Here is a 21,172-nt window from a genome sequence, read left to right on the forward strand (position 1 = left end):
ATCAAATACATGCCCGAGAGAAAGGTATACCTGGAACGGGATTAACCCCCGAACTCACGAAAAAACTCATTCAATTTCTTATTGATAATATGGATTGCTTTGCTTGGTTCCATTTAGATATGACAGGGATTCCACCGGAAATCACCACACATCGGCTAAGCATCGACCCCAGGTTCAGACCGGTAAAGCAAAAAAGGAGGCCCCAGTCCGAGGTGAAACATGCGTTCATAAAGGACGAGGTAGCCAAACTTCTTAAAAATAAAAATAGGGTCCATTCGGGAGGTAAAATACCTCGAATGGCTAGCCAATGTAGTTGTAGTTCCTAAAAAAAGAAACAAGCTTAGAATGTGTGTAGACTATAAGGACTTGAACAAAGCATATCCGAAAGATTCTTTCCCACTGACCAACATCGATCGTATGATCGATGCTACGGCCGGCTACGAGATCCTAACTTTTCTCGACGCCTACTCCGTGTACAATCAGATTCAGATGAACCCGGAGGACCAGGAAAAGACTTCGTTTATTACTAAATTTGGAAATTATTGTTACAATGTAATGCCCTTCGGGCTAAAAAATGCGGGAGCTACATATCAACGCCTAGTCAACAAAATGTTCGAAGAACAAATAGGTAAAACAATGGAAGTTTACATTGATGATATGTTGGTTAAGTCCCTGCGTGCAGAGGACCATTTGACTCATTTGCAGGAAACATTCAAAATGTTGAGAAAGTACAACATAAAGCTTAACCCGGAGAAATGTGCCTTCGGAGTTGGCTCGGGTAAGTTCCTCGGCTTCATGGTGTCGAATCGGGGTATCGAAATTAACCCCGATAAGATCAAGGCCATCGAGGATATCACGGTCGTGGATAGTGTGATGGCCGTGCAAAGGCTGACGAGACGAATTGCTGCTCTGGGTCGGTTCATTTCTAGGTCATCAGATCGGAGTCATCGGTTCTTTTCTTTGCTCAAAAAGAAAAGGGATTTTGCATGGACCCAGAATGTCAGCAAGCCTTAGAAGAATTAAAGCAATATCTATCGAGCCCGCCTTTGCTTCACACCCCGAGGGTAGATGAAAAACTTTACCTATACTTGGCAGTGTCCGAGATAGCGGTAAGTGGTGTACTAGTTCGAGAAGAGCAAGGTACGCAATTCCCTGTTTATTATGTAAGCCGAACTTTAGGAGATGCTGAAACTAGATACCCTCACTTAGAAAAATTAGCACTTGCATTGATGAGCACATCTAGGAAGCTAAAACCATATTTTCAGTGTCATCCCATATGTGTATTAACAACTTACTCCCTCCGAAATGTTTTGCATAAGCCCGAGCTATCGGGCCGGTTGACCAAATGGGATGTCGAACTCAGCGGGTACGATATCGAGTATCAACCCCGAACGGCCATCAAGTTGCAAATCCTAGCTGACTTCGTGGCCGATTTTACGCCGACCCCCGTACCCGAAGTGGAGAAAGAACTCCTGCTAAGATCAGGTACATCATCGAGGGTATGGACCCTTTTTACGGACGGTGCCTCGAATGTGAAAGGGTCCGGGATTGGCATTGTCTTGAAACCTCCTACGGGTGGTACCATTAGACAATCTATCAAAAGTTCTAGGTTGACTAATAATGAGGCTGAGTATGAGGCCATGATTGCAGGTCTCGAATTAGCTAAAAGCTTGGGAGCAGAAGTCATTGAAGCCAAGCGCGATTCATTGTTGGTGGTAAACCAAGTAAACAAAAGCTTTGAAGTTTGAGAGGATAGAATGCAACGGTACTTGGATAAGCTACAGGTAACTTTGCACCGCTTCAAGGAATGGACTCTGGATCATGTGCCTCGAGAACAAAATAGCGAGGCCGATGCACTTGCTAATCTGGGACCCTCGATCGAAGAAGATGACATCGTCCCGGGGACTGCGTCCAGTTATCGAGGTTTGTGGTTGAAGAGGGTCATGCCGAGATAAATTCAACAAGTTTGACTTGGGACTGAAGAATAAATATATCGATTATTTGAAAAAATGGAAAACTCCCATCGGACCATAAAGAATCGAGGGCCCTACGAACCAAGGCTGCTAGGTTTGCATTGGGTGAAGATGGAACATTGTAACGGAGAATGTTCGACAGGCCATTGGCGGTATGTTTAGGGCCGGGGGACACCGATTATGTTCTACGAGAAATCCACGAAGGTACTTGTGGGAATCACTCCGGCGCCAAGTCTTTCGCAAGGTTATTAGAGCAGGGTATTACTGGGATAGCATGGAAAAAGACACTAAGGAGTTTGTTAAAAAGTATGATAAATGTCAAAGGTTTGCACCGATGATACATCAGCCCAGAGAACAACTCCACTCAGTCCTATCCTCGTGGCCTTTCATGAAATGGGGAATGGACATAGTCGGTCCTCTACCAACGGCCCCAGGTAAAGCCAAATTTATTTTGTTTATGACTGATTATTTTTCTAAATGGGTAGAAGCACATGACTTCGAAAAGGTTAGAGAAAAAGAAGTTATTGACTTCATCTAGGACCACATCATATGCTAGTTCGGGGTACCTGCCGAGATTGTATGTGACAACGGAAAACAATTCATCGGCAGCAAGGTAACGGAGTTCCTCGAAGCACATAAAATAAAGAGGATCTTATCAACACCATACCATCCAACTGGAAATGGACAGGCCGAGTCAACAAACAAAACTATCATTCAAAACCTGAAGAAAAGGTTGGATGATGCAAAGGGGAAATGGAGAGAAGTTCTACCCGAGGTCCTTTGGGCATATCGAACAACATCGAAGTCTAGCACGGGGGTTACCCTGTTCTCTTTAGTATATGGCTCTGAGGCCCTTATCCCTATCGAGGTCAGAGAACCCAGCGCCAGGTTTCGACATGCATCGGAGGAGTCAAATTACGAGGCTATGAACACCAGCCTCGAGCTATTGGATGAAAAACGAGAAGCAGCGCTCATTCGGATGGCTGCGCAGAAGCAAAGGATCGAAAGATACTACAATAGAAGGACCAACCTTCGACACTTCGGAATCGGGGACTTAGTTCTACGCAAAGTCACCCTCAATACCCGAGACCCGAATGAAGGGAAACTGGGCCAGAATTGGGAAGGACCGTACCGAGTCCTCGGAGTTGTCGGTAAAGGATCTTACAAACTTAGCACAATGGAAGGTGAACAATTGCCGAACAATTGGAACATATCGTTACTCAGACGATACTATTGCTAAGGTATGAATGTATCTTCCTTGTCCATTTGAATTTAAAACTAACTCATTGCAGATGTTCGATCGAAGATATCGAAGGCACCTTTTTACACGAGGGCCTTAGGTTTTAAAGCATGCGTTGCACTCTTTTTCCCTTAGGTCAGATTTTGTCCCAAATGGGTTTTACCGCCAAGGTTTTTAACGAGGCAACAACTATATGCTACCTAAGAAGAACTCAACAGTATCCAAGGCTTCTTTTCAATCAACCTCGAATACTGGGGGGCATCACCGTCGGGGGTCATATTTTCGAGAAAAATACTTCACGCCTAAGAGGGCCTCGATAGGGAAACTTTGTAATGGTCCAAACGGTCAGATGAACCATGTCCATATAGAATAGTCGAGCCCCGACGGCAAAACATGTACGCATGTATCAATTATTTCAAGAAGCATTCTATTTATATCAAAAACACTTTGTGTCTCAAAGAAGTCTACTATTATACGAGCTCTACACTTATAATCCTACGGGAAACGGCTCAAGAGCCAGAGCACGAATGCAACCCCAAGATACTCGAGGACTTTCATCGATAGTCAACACATCCGAGTCATTGAAAACTCGGACTCGTAAGATCTCAAAGAGGCATCCCCTCAATACAAAGGCCAAGGCCAACATACTCGAGAAGGTTATCGGGAAACAAGTCCAAGAGACATACCCGAAGGCTACGGCCATATTAAAGGCTACGGCCATATCAAAGACTACGGTCATACAAAAAGGCTATGGCCGAAATAATGCGGCTCGGAGACGTCCGACTTCCACCATAAATTAAAGGCCTTCAAACACTTTGAAAAAAACGGTTAAATCAGGCTACCCTCGGCAAAAGCAAAGCTAAAGGGCTTTGATAAAATCAGCCCTCGAATAATCTAGAGGCTTCGATAACATCAGCCTTCGAAAAAACCTCAAGAGGTATTCGATTGTGTTTACACAAACAAATTACTAATAAGGTTCCGATCCGTCGAACCTTCGAAAAACCCTACGGGTACAAAAAACACATGCTAAGGCATACAAAAATTTTCACTAAGTCTTTTAGCCAAAAGAAGGGAAAAATTATAGCCACTTTGGAGGCCGAATTGGCCCAACTTAAAGAGCCTAAGGGCCAACCTAAAAGAGCCTAAGGGCCGACCTAAAAGAGCCTAAGCGCCGATGTAAAAGAGCCTAAGGGCCAAAACATATAGGGTTCGAGACCTCGTTCTCACTCAACTCGGACTCAAGGGTCCCATTATCCCGAGCTCACGCCAAATCAACTTAAGCCTAGCTCGAAGACTAACAAAAACCTTAAGAGGTATTCTATTCTAAGTTCAAGGATCACACGCTGATCACTAAAAAACCTAAGGGTTGTTATATTTAGAGTCCGAGCAAGGGTTCACTTAATCATTGAAGTTATCAAATTTTTCACAAAATAAAGACAATGCGGAATCAAAGATGAAGCAAAGGAATTCTTTATAGAGATGTTTACAAAATATATTTACAATACCCACGAGGGGTCTTTGCACAAAAACACTAAAACAAAAAGAAACCTAAACCTACTCCGGGGCCACACCTTCGGGAGCTGCATCTTCAGGAGCCTCATCCTCGGGGACTTCATCTTTGTCTCCTCCTCTCTCGGAGCCACTGGCTGAACCCTCGTCATCAGAAAGCAAAGCGGCAGCCTCTTCTTCCAAAGTCGTTGCCTTTTCGATATCGACTAAGGATCGAAGCTGCGAGCGCGCACCTTCTTGAGGGTCTCTCTCCGGGACTGTCGCCTGGCATGGTCAAGTACACATGATAGCTTAACTTCGGACGCAGCAGAGATCTCCTTTGCCCGGGTGTTAGCTGCTTCAGCGTCAGCTCGATACGAAGATATAAATGCCTCTGCGTCAGATTTGGCCTTAGCAAGTTCGGCAGCAGATCTAGGTTCAAGTTCCTCGATTTTGCGACTCCGAGCCAGGCTCTCCTCCTTCACACTTAGAAGTTGGCGTTCGATTGAAGCCAGCTTCTCCCGAAGAGTATCTTTCTCCGAGGCGAGACTGTCCATGCCTTGCCTCCACCCTAGGGTCTCGGCCTCCTTCATCTTGAGCTCCTCTCGGAGCTGCTCCACCAGCTCGCCCTTTTGTTGAACATGAAAAGTTGAAATGTTAGCCGGTCAATCGGGCAAATACATAGCAAAGCCTCAAAGGGTATATTACCTTTTCGACAAGCTCGGTCCGTTCTTGACGAGCCTCCGCCAGTTCAGCTCGAAGGTCACTGATCTCTCCCTCCTTTTTGACATAGAGGATCTTAAGGCCATCCCTCTCTTCCGAGAGCTTCTTGAGCTCGGCCTCGCATCGAGCAAGCTCGGCTCGGGACTTGGAGAATGCTTCTCGATGAAGCGTCACAGCCTTCACAAAAAAGGAAAGGTTAGACTCTGAGCAACAAGGATATAGCGCAGGCGTAATTTTAAAGGACAGAAACTTACTTGTGCGAAGAGCCGATGGGCCTCGTCAAGAATAAAAGAAGCATCTGGATCTGGACCATCTTCGATCCCTGCAAGGCACTCTCGAAAGATATCGTGCCCTTCTTGGCTCGTCCCCACATCAGGAGTTCTCATGTTCCGAGCATCCCGGAATTGCCCCTCGGAGAACTCAGGACTAGGCGGCGACTCATCCACATTAATTACCCCAAGTGATCTACTCGGGGCATTCTCCTCTCTTTGAAGGGTCTCGGGACCGGGACCCTCGGTTTCACCCTCCAAATGACCTTCAAGACGAGGTGCTCTTTTGCTGCCCGATGGGTGGACTTTGTTCGAACTCCCCTCGGAGATTTCTTCAGTCCTGGAATGAACCGCATCAGCCATCATCGGTTCGGCAGACTTTGAAGCGTCAGTGCTTCCTCTTTTTCGAACTACCAATAGGCAGTCGTTGTCCTCCCTCTCTTCCTCCTCGTCCCTAAGGCGTTGGGCCGTTCCTGCAGATAGGGCCACAGTATCGGCCTTAGGCTTTCGAGCCTTGCTTTTCTTCGGCTTCGAAGAATTTGTAGGAGACCCCCTCTTCCTTTTCTTTTCTTTGGAAGATTTTGGGATTTCTTCTTCGTCGGGCGGGGGCGGCTGCATAGCAATGGCGTCTCCGAGGCCTGCATAAAGATAAAGTAAGTATTTCTCTAAGAAGCACAAATAAGCAAACAAGAGGACTCACCATGGTTTTTAGCTTCCTATCGACCTTTGGCCAAGTCACGTCAGCTGTGCTCCGCGTACGAAGAAGTAGAGACCAGCTTTCGGACCCAACCTTCGAGGTCTGGGACCGCACCAGGAAACCAAGCAACAGCTACACCATCGAAAAGGGGTTAGACCGAGAAAAAAAGATGAAGTCAAGAAAGAAAGGGAAAAAACAGGTCATAAAGTCATTATCGACAAACGTGTACTTACATTTCATATTCCATTCTTCGGGGAATGGCATCCTCTAAGTAGGTATCAGATCGAAAGTCCTGACTCGGACAAACCGGCTCATCCACCCTCGATCTTTGTCTTCATCGATGCTAGAGAAGAGAGATTTCGTGGATCGGCGTTGCAGATTTATTAGACCACCTCGATAGAGACGAGGACTGTATAGCCTGATCAGATGATCGAGGGTAAAAGGCATTCCCTCGACCTGTTTCGAGAAGAATCTGATCAGGTTGACGATGCGCCAGAATGAAGGATATATCTGGCCAAGCGTCACTTGGTATTGTTGGCAAAAATCAAGAATAAGTGGATCAATTGGACCCAGAGCTGGATCGGCAGGGCCCAGCGTGAATGGGTAGGTGTACACGCTTAGGTACCCTGCTTTGTGAGTAGTGATGCCCTCTTCAGGGGAAGGGATCACTACATCTTTGTTCTCCCAGTTGCAGTCCTTTTTCACCTGCTGGAGCTCATCTTTGGTTATCAAACAAATGTATCGATACATGGGCTCACATCGGCCTGGTGTCGATACGGGTTTCTCAATTTTGAAATCGGAGGTTGTTTCACACAACGGGGGAATACACTCCTCGATACGAGGTGGCACCACCGTTTTACTTCTGGACGGTCGGGATGATGAAGAGGCTTTTTCTTTTTGGGAAACGAACTTAGATGTTTTAGCCATTATGGTATAGAAATTCAAAGAGAAAGGGTTGACGGTGAAGTAAGGGCAAATTAAAGAGAAGGATGAACTTAGAGAATTTGAAGGAGCTAATGAGATTTTCAAAACGATTAGAGAAATAAAGTTTGCAAAAAAAATTGTGAAGTTGGCCTATTTATAGAAGTCACTTAAGCGTATTGGGGAAGCCAAATAGCCGTCCATCAGCCGCCTCCAATTAATGACTTTGGGAACTGCACGAAAGCGACCTTTCAGTCACTTCAGCCGCTGACATCACGAGATTGACATTGGGACCGAGGCGTCGAAACATCGAAGATCAAATCGTTTCTTATCGACCTACTCTAAGAAATGCGGGGACTATCTGTATATGGTCAAGATCGTATGCCTTCGATCTATAGGCTTGAGGGGTCGCCCCAAGCCCGAGTTCAGGCAAGGTCGAGTTCGAGCCCGATGGATCAGACTCGAGCTCAAAGATAGGATGCAAGGCCTGAGGATAGGAGTACGAGGAATACCGAAGCTCGACCTCGAAATAATGTCGTTATGGATTTTTAACAGAATGAGCGAGATTCCTGCCACGTCCCCAAGATCATGGTGCAAATCCCGGGATAGAATTGTACGATTCCGTACTAGGCGGTTAGACAGATGTACCAATAATATTCCTTACTGTAAATAGAAATGTACCTTATTTAGGGTTTTCCTATTATATAAAGGGGACCCCAATCAGAATCCAAAACCTAAATGGCAAGTTTTTGGACTCAAAACACGTTTCTACAGTTTTGAAAAAAAAAGTTACTTTTCTACCTAAAATGCGGTATTATACTGCGTTTTACTTTAATGGAATTTTAGCTGTTAAAGTAATACTGCGTTTTACATCATGTGAGCTTAGTTCCAAAGCAATGGAAAACGCAGTCCATCCCAAAGAAATGAGATCTGGGGAAGCACACATTTTAGTTTTTCTTTTATTTTAGAGTAATTCTTTCACATATTTCTTTTACATTCCAAATTTTAGTTTTTCTTTTATTTATGTGTTCCATTTTGGAGAAATTTTCATATGCTTAAATAGCAGACTGACGTGGCGATTCAAACTACTGATATTACTGTTCCAATTGTTATTTCTTAATTATTAAATAGTTATATTGGGGGAAAAGATAGCTGTTTGGAAACTTGGAATGATGAAGAAAAGAATAGGGCGTTTGGACATAAGAATAGTAATTCGAAAAAAAGTGAAATTTTTTGTCAAGTGAAAATGGTATTTGAAAATCAGAGTTGTGTTTAGATATGAATACAATTTTGGGTTGTTTTTTGAATTTTTGTGAGTGATTTGAGTGAAAATTTTGAAAAACGGTTTTTTGTAGTTTTTCAAATTTTCGAAAAATTTCAAGATTCATCTTCAAGTGAAAATTTAAAAATTTTATGGCCAAATACTGATTTCGAAAAAAAAGTGAAAATTTTTCGAGAAAAAGTAAAAAACATTTCACGGCCAAACGGGCTCTTAGAGCTGCATATTATCAGTGATAAAACCCAAATAAATAGTAGTAGTATCATTTTATTTCAGAAAAATAATGATGAATCCGGAATACCTCAGTTATACAAGAATACTAGAGTAGGTTATAAACTAATTGGTTGCATGTTCGAATCCGACTTGAAAAGATTTGTAGTAGTTGCCTAGTGATACATATTTCTATCTTTCTTATTTAAAGATCGTGAGAAATTATATTTTTATCATTTCTGAAAATATTAATTTTTATATGCGAATTTAGCATGAGTTTGTCTTCAAAAATAATAGTACTTATTACATACTTAGAAAGTACAAAAAAGTAATATAAACCACAAAACAATTTGTGACTAAACAAACAGTAGTAATGCACTACGCCACATTTATGCCAAAACTTTTTAGTTATAATAATCTCCTGTCAATTTTCAAAGTTGAATGATAACAGGACCCTATACTTTGCAGTATATTTTAACAATTTACAGAAAGAACATTACCACTGAAATCACCCAAGAATTATATCACACAGACAACTAAAGAAGGAAGAAGTATTCTGTGGGATGTGTGCTTCCCCAGATCTCATTTCTTTGGGATGGAAAATGCTGCGTTTTCCCACAATACAAGATGCACGTTTCCCACGGCAAAATATTTCCGTTTCTTTGGGACTAAGCACACATGATGTAAAACGCAGTATTATACTGTGTTTTATTTTAACGGCTAAAATTCCGTTAAAGTAAAATGCAGTATAATACCGCGTTTTAGGTAGAAAAGTAACTTTTTTTTTTCAAAACTGTAGAAACGTGTTTTGAGTCCAAAAACTTGCCATTTAGGTGTCGGACTCACCTCAATCATTTTTAACATCATCTAATCATTGGCAAAGAATATACTATCCTACTTTTCTCGCTTATTGTTCATCAGAGCTGTCCTTTTACTTTATTATTCTTGGTCCATCTCGAGGTCACTGAGTTCGAGGTCAATTGCTTAAGTAACACTGCTTTGATTCATCCATCTCTTTCATCTACACTCTATATTTCTTGATTATTAATTGGCATTGAATTATATCACATATCTTTAAAACCATAAATCAAATTTAATTGTTACTCGTATTTTCGAGGTAAACAATCTTAATTTGCGTTTACATGATATCCAATAATCTCTAATTCAAGCAGTTGGCCAGTAAAATAGCATCACTTTTATTTAGATCTTCTTTGTTCAAACGACTAGTAGTAACCTTGGTACTCTGATTTCTACTTTATTACTCTAATACAGATATTATATATGCAGATAAAAGTTTATTATTTATGAGATACAAATTTTATTATAATTGACACAAATTAACACGTACAACGCATCTGTTCAGCGACCAGGTTCATGAGATATAAGAAAACTCATGCAAAATTTATATATACCTATTCTCAAAAGCTGACTTAATCTTAAAATAAAATGGCGATTTCGTTGATCTGAGCTTGGTTTAGACTCCAAGCACTCAAACTGGAGATTTCAACATCTTTGGATCCATTGTTGAAAACAAATATATGGGCATTATCGTTGATGGCCAAAGTAGGATAAGCTCTGGTTGTAATGCAAGCTTTTCCCCCTCCACCAAAGCTTTCTACTATGGAATGATCAATCTGTTAAATAAAAAAAAAGCATATAATTAGTCTAGCTATTTCGAGCTTTGAATATGTTACATGTGTTTTGCATTATTAAAAATTTAGGAGATTTGTATTTTGATAGTAAACTTACCAAAGTCCTCAATGACAAGTTTTCCGTAACAGGATCAACATCCAAAAAGGCTCCATATTTGCTTGTGTCGTACTCAAGACCCTCAGCCGACCTGCATTTGATAAATTCATAATGAAAGTCAGGTGGGCGACTATGTAAGTTAAATGTAGACAAACACTTCCAAACTTGTCATATTCCATCAAGTAGTATTGACTAGTGAAACTAGGAAAGTTTATTTGGAAGCTAAATTTTCAAAAGCATGTTAATAAACTGTATTTGTAAACTATTTCTGAAAAAGATAGAATAATATATAAATAGAAAATGTAAACCAAACAAAAGTTAATCCGAGCTCACTGAATTCACAGTATTTCCTTAAGGAATTTAATCCCCTCCTAGTACTCAAGGTTATGGATTATTTTCTCCCAGGATAGAACGAATTACACACTGGTGTAGTGGTACTTCAAACCCCAGTGTTTCAGCGAACACAAAGTTCGATAGCAAATCACACTTACTGTTGCTTTCTTTGAAGTTAAAAGTATGCAGAAGAAAGGAGGAGAACTCAGAAAATCGTATGGAAAATCTGAGAGAATGGACTTGTATTTAACCAATGTTGGGCTGAAAACTGAAGAGGTGCAACTCTTCAGAATGGTTCTTTATGCAAAACGGTCATAGCATAAATGCCATAACATAAATGGCTAATTTATGCAATTTTCAGTTACACAACCGAAAAATTGAAAACGGATAACGGAAAAACATTTAATATTCCGTTGGATTTAATATTAATATTAATATTAATATTCTGTTATTAAAACGGATACTTAATATCATTTCTGTTAATATTTACTATTAACAAATAAATTTGGTCCAAAAATTAATCTATCAATCATTTGACCGAATCCGAAGCCGAGCGAGCGACGACGGCGCGAGGCTTGCCTTCTTCTCTACTCTTTAAGAGCTAGAAGAAGAGCAATTGCTTATATACCCATCAAAAACCTCTTCCTCTTCCAATATGGGACAAGAACTTAAAATTTTTATTTTCCATCATTTCCCATTCACCCTCTTTTAAGCCATATTAATGCTTAAAAACCCAACAAAGCGTTTATACGTTGCAAATAGGGGTGGCAAACGGGCCGGGTTAGATATGAGCGGGTCAAAACAGATAAATTATCCGACCCAACCCAAATATGATACGGATTGAAAACTGGCGGATCATGTGAATATCCATATTATCCATGACTTCTTGAATATAATCATTTTTGGGAGAATTTCTAGTCTCTCAAACTTGAGGAACCCCCAATTTGAGTCTTTACAATGTAAAAGTTAAACTCATTAGTTATCCATTGGTTATCCATTTTCTAAGTGGATAATATGGTTCTTATCCATATTTGACCCGTTTTTAAAAAGTTCATTATCCAACCCATTTTTATAGTGAGTAATACGAGTGGATAACTATTTTTTTTTTAATCTATTTTGCCACCACCAGCTGCAAATAAGCCTAAAGACTAGTGATTTTTGCATGCAGCAGATTATGTACCCTATCCTAAAAGGGAGAAAATTAAAGGAGGAGTTGAGGAGATACCTTCTCTGATCACAGCCCATTAGCACAACAAACTTGTCATTCTTTTTGAAAATTCTAAAGAACACTGCAGTATATTCTTCAATGTTATTTGAGGCCAATACTAGCAATCCAAAAGGTCCTACACCAGTACTGTTTGCTGATGAAGCTTTTTGGCGGCATAGCTCTTGTGAATTACTCCAACTTGAGTCCAGCACCTCTGCTTGCTCAAGCGTTGCGATTGGGATTGAGAAGGAGATTTCTACATCCGCCTGAAACAATAATAAGTCGATGAATAGAACTTGTTTGACTCAAAAGATGTTAAACCTTTTTTTAAGCAAATCAATCAAAGAGGTGAATGGGTAAATTGTAGTTGAAGATAATAATCCCCAGGATCGTTTCAATAATCGGAACAATAATAGCAATAAAGGAAAGAGATAGAGAGAGAGAAGGAGAGAGTGATATCGAGATCAAAATTAGGGAGAGAATCAGTTTTTCTATTACAAGTTGTCTGCCTATTACAAGGTTCGGATCCCCTTTATATAATGGGGGGATTCGAGCTCAGTCCTAACATTGCCTTCCTAAACTCGGGTGCACATTTATGTGACCCAAATCCAAATCTCAACGAAGTCGAAATGTGTCGACAACCACGGGTGCATTTATGTGACGTGGTTCGAGACACGTTTTCACGACGTTGCAATTCTCGTTAAAATAATAATGAAAGCGGTTTACAGTTAAAAAGCACATAAGCTAAAACATGTTTTGAAATCAGATAAATCCAAATATAACAGTTGAGCGACCGTGCTATAACCACGGTACCCGGGAATGCCTAACACCTTCTCCCGGGTTAACAGAATTCCTTACTCAGATTTCTGGTTCGCGGACTGTTAACAGAGTCATAATTTCCTCGGTTCGGGATTCAACCGGTGACTTGGGACACCATTAATCTCCCAAGTGGCGACTCTGAATTTTAATAATAAATCCCGTTCCGATTGTCCTTTAAGTGGAAAAACTCCTTTATACCCTTACGGGTGTAGCGAAAAAGGAGGTGTGACACATGCAACACTATGGCCCTCAAGTTTCTACAGGTAAACTTCCGATTTTGCTTTGTTGGTTAGAAGACCTTGCCTAACCGCGATTTTGTGGTAATAGGTCGAGGAGCTTCTAGGAAGAAGGTGACAGCCCCTGCTTTCGTGCGCCCTATTACCACCGCGGACGCTCAAGATATTCTATGCGAGTCTGTTCGCGAGGGTCATTCTCTTATACCCTGTCCGGGAGCTACGTCCGCGGCTGTGGCCATAGAGGAGCCGACTTTGTTGACACCGGCTCCACAACCCGCCGACGAATCTCCTCATGGTGAGGAGCCGCCGGAAAGGAAAAGGAGAAGACTAGAGCTGGGGAAGGGGGTGGCTGTTGAAGCTGATGACAGTGGAACATCTCGGGTGGCCTCGGCGCCCGTGTTTATGGCCGATGCTATCCGATCGGGGAGGCCGGCACGTGAGGAAAGAGTCAGCCCAGGGTTAGTTCGAGGTCGTCCCTCTTCTCACCCCGGGGTCATTCTCTCGTGTTGGCTCGCAAACATTCGGTGGTTGGTCATGTTGACGGTAGAACGTGGTTGGTCAAATTCGACCCCATACAGTTAGTCCCTCCGCTCGTCGGGGTCGCAACGGGATGCGTCCTCGATGGGTGGATTCAACGCGTCCGTCAAGAAGAGTTTGACTTGTTGACTTGACAAGATGTGACCGGCATAAAACTGCTGTCATTCCTGTTAGAACGTTGAAGTAGAACGTTCCGCCTTGAGTGACGTCAGCGTTCGCGTTCGTCATCATTATGCGTATTCTCGAGGCAGAAAAGAACTGACGCTTTGGCGCTTGGTTTCCCGCGTTGATTTGAAATCTGACGCCTCGATTCTGGCGCCACCCAACCCTATAAATAGGGGAAGGGTTTAATTTCATTGGAAAACTTTGGTCATTCCTGAGAATTTCCCAGCCCTCTTCTATTGATTTTCGTGTTTCTGTACTCTCCGTTCTTGACCAGAGATTTTTCTTCTTCATTTCTTTTCGTGTGATCTTTTTCGAACGAAAATATGCCCAAGTCTCGCCGTACCGAAGAAAAGGTTCTTGAGATGGTTCCATCAAAGGCACCGCTCTCCTCCGATGGCGGGGAGGTGGAAGTGGAAGAGGATATCAGTCCTCTCACGGTGGAAGCTCTATTACCGAGGCATTCTCTGCCTCGGTGTGATTTCAACAAAGATTCCGCAGTTCCGGCTACAGTGCGCTCTAAGACGGGACAGAATCACCTGGATGACCTCCGCGCAAAATATGGCATTCCAGACCACGTAGAGATAGTCCCGGCGGGGGAGGATCACGTCGACGTTCACAGGTCGGGGTATTGTGCCTTTTATGAGTACCCCTTCTTGATAGGCTATGGTCTTCCCCTTTTTCCCTTGGCGGAGGAGTTCTGCAGATTCTACCATATCTTCCCGGCTCAGCTTACGCCGTATACACTTAAAGTGTTGCTGCTATTGACTAGATATGCAGCGTTGGCCGGATGTAGCGTCTCCGTCCATCATCTCTTGCACTTATTCACATCCGGTTTCCTTAGAGGGACCATGGTGCACTTGAGGATGCGTGGTACGAAGGGATTGGTGGTGGGAATCGACGACTGGCCGAGCCGTAAATTTTGGCACAAATATTTCTTTATCAAGACCGAGCATATGGTATCCAACCCTACCGGGTTTCCAGAAAGATGGAACAAAACACGTAAGTGTCGTAGCTCATCGAGTTCTTTGTTGCACATTGTTATCGTAGTTCTAACTTTCATGTTACAGCCATGGCTCGTCCGCCCCAACCCGTTGTCGAGCTAAGGAGATGGGTCGCCGGCCTGCTGCCTTACACGGAGGAAACCCGGACTTGGCCTGCCTTGGAAGAATACAAGTTCAAGGCAACACACGAGCAAGTTTGAAGACATAGTTAGGACCTTTTTGTAATTCATAGATCATAGCTTAGGCTAGCTTCTTTTTATTTTGACACGGTGTAATAAGGACGTCAGCGAGCAGTAGCAGCAGCAACAGCAGTGAAATCACAGCTCCTGGTAGTCCCAGCTACCAAACCTTCCCGAACTACACTGACCTGATTCCTTTTTAGCCAAGGATATGTAGGCAATATTTGAAGCAGGTTTCGGTCAAATCTTTTCAGAATTGCTTCACACGGAATATTCAAACGGGCAAAAATCGCTCGTTTCCGCTCATTTATCTTTGCACGAAAACTCTTCATGTTTCCGAGCAAAGAGGGGCAGCTGTGAGCACGTGATTTTTGCCCTATATGAATTACTCCCAAAAATTCAAACAAAATAATTTCTTTCATTATTTGCAATTTTGTGAATTTTTTGTGACATTTTATGTTAATTGTTTGCATTTTGTTTCGGCATTTTAATTGATGAAAAGTACAAAATATACTTGGCATTTGCATTTAGGGCTTAATTTTGCATTTTAGGATTAATTAGTAACTAGGTTACTTTACAAAGAAGAAAATAACAAAAAGAAGTTCATTTTGCATTTTTAACTATTAATTTTTGAATTTGTCATGAGTTTTCTTTTAAATTAGGACTTAATCAATTTTGAGAAAATAATTAGTATAATTTTGGGAGTAAATCAGGTCCTTATTTTAATTTTGCATTTTACAAAAAATCAGAAAATAATAATAAATAAAAATCAAATATAAAAGGAGAGGAAATTGAAAGAAATTGAGTGGTCTTCATGTTACCCATTTTTGGGCCAAACCTGGTTGGAATTAGCCCAAATCCCCTCCAAACCCACTTCAAAGTCAGCCCAAACACGCCCCTACCCAATCCACATGACCCTGCCCTGATGACCAACAAAACGACGTAGTATGAGAATGATACTACATCGTTTGAGTTAGTTAATGCCAAATCAATCCAAGCCACCCATTCATTCTAATCCAACGGCCTTGGTTCAATCTCATCTTTTAAATAAAATTATCCAAATACCCTAGAGACAGAACCCTTCCTCCTCGAACCCTGTTCGATCCCACCGCCCTCCGCCGCAAACCGCCGCCGGAAATCGCCCACGGCGGCGGCAAAACCCTAACACCCTCCAAAATCTCACCACAGCTTCGTCTCCCTCTCCTCACCACAATTCCATGATTATTTTCTTTCAAATCCCATCCCAACTCTCCAAATAACCTAAACCCTAGCGTCGCCACCGCCGTGCACGGCGGGCGCCACTCCCCAAACCGCTTCAAAATAACACCCTGGGTTCTCTTAGCTTCCCTCTTCTCAAATCTCTGTCTGTCTTTGCTCGAATCCCCCTCCAATTCTTCGCATTTCAATTTTAAAAAAAAAAGGGGGGGCAGAACCCTAGAAATCTGAGTACCTCGAATTTTCCCAATTTCCTGAGTCTGGAGCTCGAGTCAAGTCTCGAGATAATGTGTTCGCTTGTTTTTACTGAAGAACACGCGTGTACATCATTCCGGTGCTCGAATCGGAGTTCGGTTGGTTCAAACTAGCATGAGTAAGTTTTATTTTTATTTTTTCTTCTTTTATTATCTGAATCTTAAAATTAGTTTAAACTTTGTTTAAATCATTCATGTATGTTTCTGTAGGTTTTGACTAGTTTATACATGATTTGTGTCTGTTCGTATTAGGTTAGTTTTAATTCATAACATGTCAGTTTTTCATAATTTGGTTATTGATTAGTGATTGTTTCAATGATTAGTTAATTGTGATTTTGATTTTTGATTAGTTTAATTTGGTTTCGATGAATGCCATTGTTTCAATTTAGTGTTTCTACTAAGTATAGGCTTCAATTTTCTAGGCGACCCTGTTTAGTTGTTTGGATATAGCTGAGTAGGGTAGATCTTTGCTTAACCATGGTCAATCCTTGACCAATTATCAGGGTTGGAGGTTTGGGTTTGCCTAGGTTAGTAATTCTAGGGGTATTTTGGGCACTTAAAAGGGGTTAGAATGCTATAGTTCAAACTAGAACACCCTAGACTCTTCTAGAGTAGGGTCTTAGTGTACATTGCAGTCCGCAGAGGGGGGTTCGTCGACTAGCGTCGGTGTGCCTGTCGTGGAAGCCGATGAGTCGGGTTCCGATGTTGCCCCTGAGGACGTAAACGAGTTTTTGGGTTGTCACACCTGCGTGGAGGCAGCGACGGATGGATCTGACCGCTATATAACAATCCCTAGGGATTGCAACTTGCTGCTGAATAGCGAGGTCGCATCGTCGCTTACCCTGTTGTACGCCGCCCCCGAGAGTGGGATGCTCAGGGCAATGAACGATATGGAGCTGTCTCGGAAGGTTGCCGGCATGGCTTTACAGGTAGGTTTCATCACCCTACTACTTTTCTCTTTGCTTATTGTAGGATGGGTATGGAAATATGCTTACTCTTGTGTTCTTTCTTTCCAGACCCTCGTCCTGGAGCTGGAAAGGGACCGCCGCGAGCGGAAGAGGACGGACCTCTATAAGAAGATGTTGAGAAAGTATCGAAAATGCCGTGCTAAGCATCGAGCGGTGGCTGATCTTTACCGACAGGACCTCGAGTTCCAAGCGTTCCGCGAGGGGCTTAAGGAGAGGGAGGCCCAATTGGAACGTAGGGGAGCGGAACTGGAGGAGACAGATGGAGAGCTAGTGAGGGTCGTTGCTCGTAAAAGTGACCTGGAGGCTCTCCCCAGGGCGAAGGATGATGAACTCAAATTGAATCGAGGGGTGGCTGCGGAGAATGCCGACTTGCAGCAGAGGGTAGCCAGTCTGACCGCCGAGCTTGGTGTTAGAATGGCGAAAATCGACAGACTTAAGGGCGAGCTGAGTGCTACTGCTGACAAATTGACCGTGTTGCAGAGGCAAGTCGCCCCTCTGAGGCCTGAGGAAGCGGAATGCCATTCTCGGCCCTCCTCGTCTCGTCCCCCATCTGGTCGGGGCCCGCATCGTATCGCCCATGAGATATAGGTCTATGCAGAGGCACGGCTTGATATATACAGAGCTTTACACGCAGAGAGTCGAGCGACGGAGGTGGAGGTTCAGGTGGTGCGAAATGAAGCACGCACAGCTCGTGAATCGTGTGGGTATTACCCCGACTCTGCCGATGGGAGGATGTTGCTTCCGAGGATGTCGATCGCCTTGACTCAGACTCGTGGTATGAGGACGCTTATCCCATAGGGGGTGGTAGTTAGTTTAAGCTTGTATATTTTTGCTTCCGCATCTTCTTTTGGCTATGGGGTTACCAGTCTGTCCATGCGGACGAATGTAAATAAATTTTTGTTGTAATATAAACTTTTGTTTTTGTCGCTTTGTCTGTTTGTTGCTTCTCCCTTTTTGTTTTGTTTTACACTTAATCTTCGATGATATTGCCTTTCAGAAGATGTCGTGGTTCGAACGAGATCGAACTGATGTCGATGGCCTTTAGCCGTTAGGATGTCGCTTCGACTATCGTCGAAGTAGTATTTCTCGACTGTCATCGGAGGTAACAATCCGTCGTTTGGTTTGAACGAGGTCGAACAATGTCGATGGCCTTAGCCGTTAAGAGTATTTTTCGACTGTCGTCGAAGTAACATCCGTTGTGGTCCGAATCGAAAATCGAGCAATGTCGACTAGGCCTTAGCCGTTCAGATGTTTCGACTGTCGTCGAAAGATAACGATCCGTCGTGGTCCGAATCGAAGTCGAACAATGTCGATGGCCTAGCCGTTAAGATGTTTCGACTGTCGTCGAGTAACATCCGTCGTGGTCTGAATCGAATAAGATGTTTCGACTTTAGTCGAAGTAACATCCGTCGTGGTCCGAATCGAAGTCGAACAATGTCGATGGCCTTAGCCGTTAAGATGTTTCGACTGTCGTCGAAGTAACATCCGTCGTGGTCCGAATCGAAGTCGAACAATGTCGATGGCCTTAGCCGTTAAGATGTTTCGACTGTCGTCGAAGTAACATCCATCGTGGTCCGAATCGAAGTCGAACAATGTCGATGGCCTTAGCCGTTATGATGCTTCGACTGTCGTCGAAGTAACATCCGTCGTGGTCCGAATCGACGTCGAACAATGTCGATGGCCTTAGCCGTTAAGATGTTTCGACTGTCGTCGAAGTAACATCCGTCGTGGTCCGAATCGATGTCAAACAATGTCGATGGCCTTAGCCGTTAAGATGTTTCGATGGAGATTCGACTTCTGTTCATATCGTGGAGATTTCTGTTCACACAATGGAGATCGACACTTTTGTTCACGTAATGGAGATTTTTGTTTATACAATGGAGATTGATTTCTATTCATACAATGGAGATCGACTTCTGCATATATAATGGAGATTGACTGGATGGAGATTGAATTCTATTCATACAATGGAGATCGACTTTTGCATATATAATGGAGATTGACTGGGGTAGTCCCTTCATTACTTCGGTCTAGAGACCGTGTTGATGGACCGAGGTGATGAATTGCGCTTTTGATCCACGGGGCATCCCCTTCGCCGCCTCGTTAAAAACCTCCCCGAGAAAACCCAATTGGGACAAAACTCAGGTGAGGGAAAAAGAGTACAACTTAGGAGACACCTCTTAGAAGTGGAAGTACTTGAGGTGAGCGACGTTCCAGTTGTTTTGGAGTGGTTTTACCTCCATAGTTTCCAGTTGGAATGCTCCCTTATTTGCGGCTGCTGTGATTTTATACGGTCCGTCCCAGTTGGCTCCCAACTTTCCCTTGTTTGGGTCTTTCGATGCCAGCGTTTTGGCCTTGAGGACGTAATCACCAACTTTGAGTGATCTTACTTTGGCTTTTCTGTTGTAGTATCTTTCTACCTGCTGTTTTTGGGCTATCATCCTTATATGGGCCATGTCTCTCCGTTCTTCGACTTCATCTAGGTCTTGTAACCTATTTTCACCGTTACCCGCCCCACTGTCATGGGAGTATCTCAGGCTTGGCTTCCCAATCTCGACGGGTATGACTGCATCGGTTCCATAGACTAGTGAATACGGCGTTTCTCCCGTGCCGGACTTTGGCATTGTTCGATATGCCCATAGTACTTCGGGCAGTAATTCGGGCCATAACCCTTTAGCTTCCTCCAGCTTCTTTTTCAATATGTTCAGTATTACTTTGTTGGAAGACTCGGCTTGACCGTTGGCGGCTGGGTGGTACGGAGTGGAGAGTATCCGCTTGATGTGCCATTTGTCGAAGAAATCGGTCGTTTTTTTCCCGATGAACTGAGGCCCATTGTCGCAACTGATTTCTTTGGGGATGCCGAAACGACATAGAACATTTTTCCATATAAAAGCGATGACCTCCAGTTCGCGTATTTGGGCGTACGCACCAGCTTTCACCCATTTGGAGAAATAGTCAGTTAAAACTAAAAGGAAACATACCTTTCCTCACCCAGCCGGCAGGGGGCCGATTATGTCCATCCCCCATTTTATGAAGGGCCATGGCGAAGTGACTAAATGGAGGAGTTCTCCCGCTTTATGTATCATGGGGGCGTATTTTTGGCACTGCTCGCATCTCTGGACGTAGTCTGCTGCTTCTTTTTTCATAGTAGGCCAATAATAGCCGGCACAGATGAGGCATCGGACGAGGGCGCGGTTCCCAGTATGGGCACCGCAATGGCCCTCGTGCACCTCCTCCAATACTTGTCTTGTTTGGTGGGGTCCGAGGCATTTAGCGAGGGGGCCGCCGAAAGTTCTTCTGTAGAGGTCATGATTTACCAAGCTGTATCGGGCAGCTTGCACTCGGAGTTTCTTGGCTTCTTTTTTGTCTTGCGGGAGTGTTCCGTCCTGCAGATAGGATACAAAGCGATTGCGCCAGTCCAAGGTTAATTTCAAGGAAAATACCTCGACGTGATCTATGGCTGAATGGAGGAGGGTGACCACGTTTCCTTTGTTGATGTTCTTGGTGGCTGCGGCTAGCTTGGCTAGGCCATCTGCTTCAATGTTTTGTGCCCTAGGTATCTGCTCGAGGCGGCATTCGTCGAATTCTGGCATCATCTTGTGGATCTCTGATTGATACTTTTGTAGTCTTTGTTCTTTAATTTGGAAAGTCCCCGGTGACTTTGATTTACGACGAGTTTGGGAGTCGCAGTGGAGGATGAGTCACCGGG

The 21,172-nt window shown here is 43.3% G+C and overlaps 1 protein-coding gene across 2 annotated transcripts in view; it reads right to left on the reverse strand.

The window, feature by feature from the left end:
* Positions 1 to 10,073: 10,073 nt before the first annotated feature.
* LOC109236544 (beta-fructofuranosidase, insoluble isoenzyme CWINV3-like) overlaps positions 10,074 to 21,172 on the reverse strand; it is a 22,394-nt gene continuing 11,295 nt past the window's right edge. For both annotated transcript variants that reach the window (XM_019402737.1, XM_019402738.1), the window contains exons 5-7: positions 12,108 to 12,355; positions 10,550 to 10,640; positions 10,074 to 10,434 (exon numbers count right to left, since the gene is read on the reverse strand). In XM_019402737.1, coding sequence (XP_019258282.1) covers positions 10,237 to 10,434; positions 10,550 to 10,640; positions 12,108 to 12,355 — 537 coding nt within the window. In that variant the 3' untranslated portion in view covers positions 10,074 to 10,236. The remainder of the gene's footprint in view (positions 10,435 to 10,549; positions 10,641 to 12,107; positions 12,356 to 21,172) is intronic.

This window comes from Nicotiana attenuata, unplaced genomic scaffold, assembly GCF_001879085.1.
Source record: "Nicotiana attenuata strain UT unplaced genomic scaffold, NIATTr2, whole genome shotgun sequence".
NCBI classification, from domain to species: Eukaryota; Viridiplantae; Streptophyta; class Magnoliopsida; order Solanales; family Solanaceae; genus Nicotiana; species Nicotiana attenuata.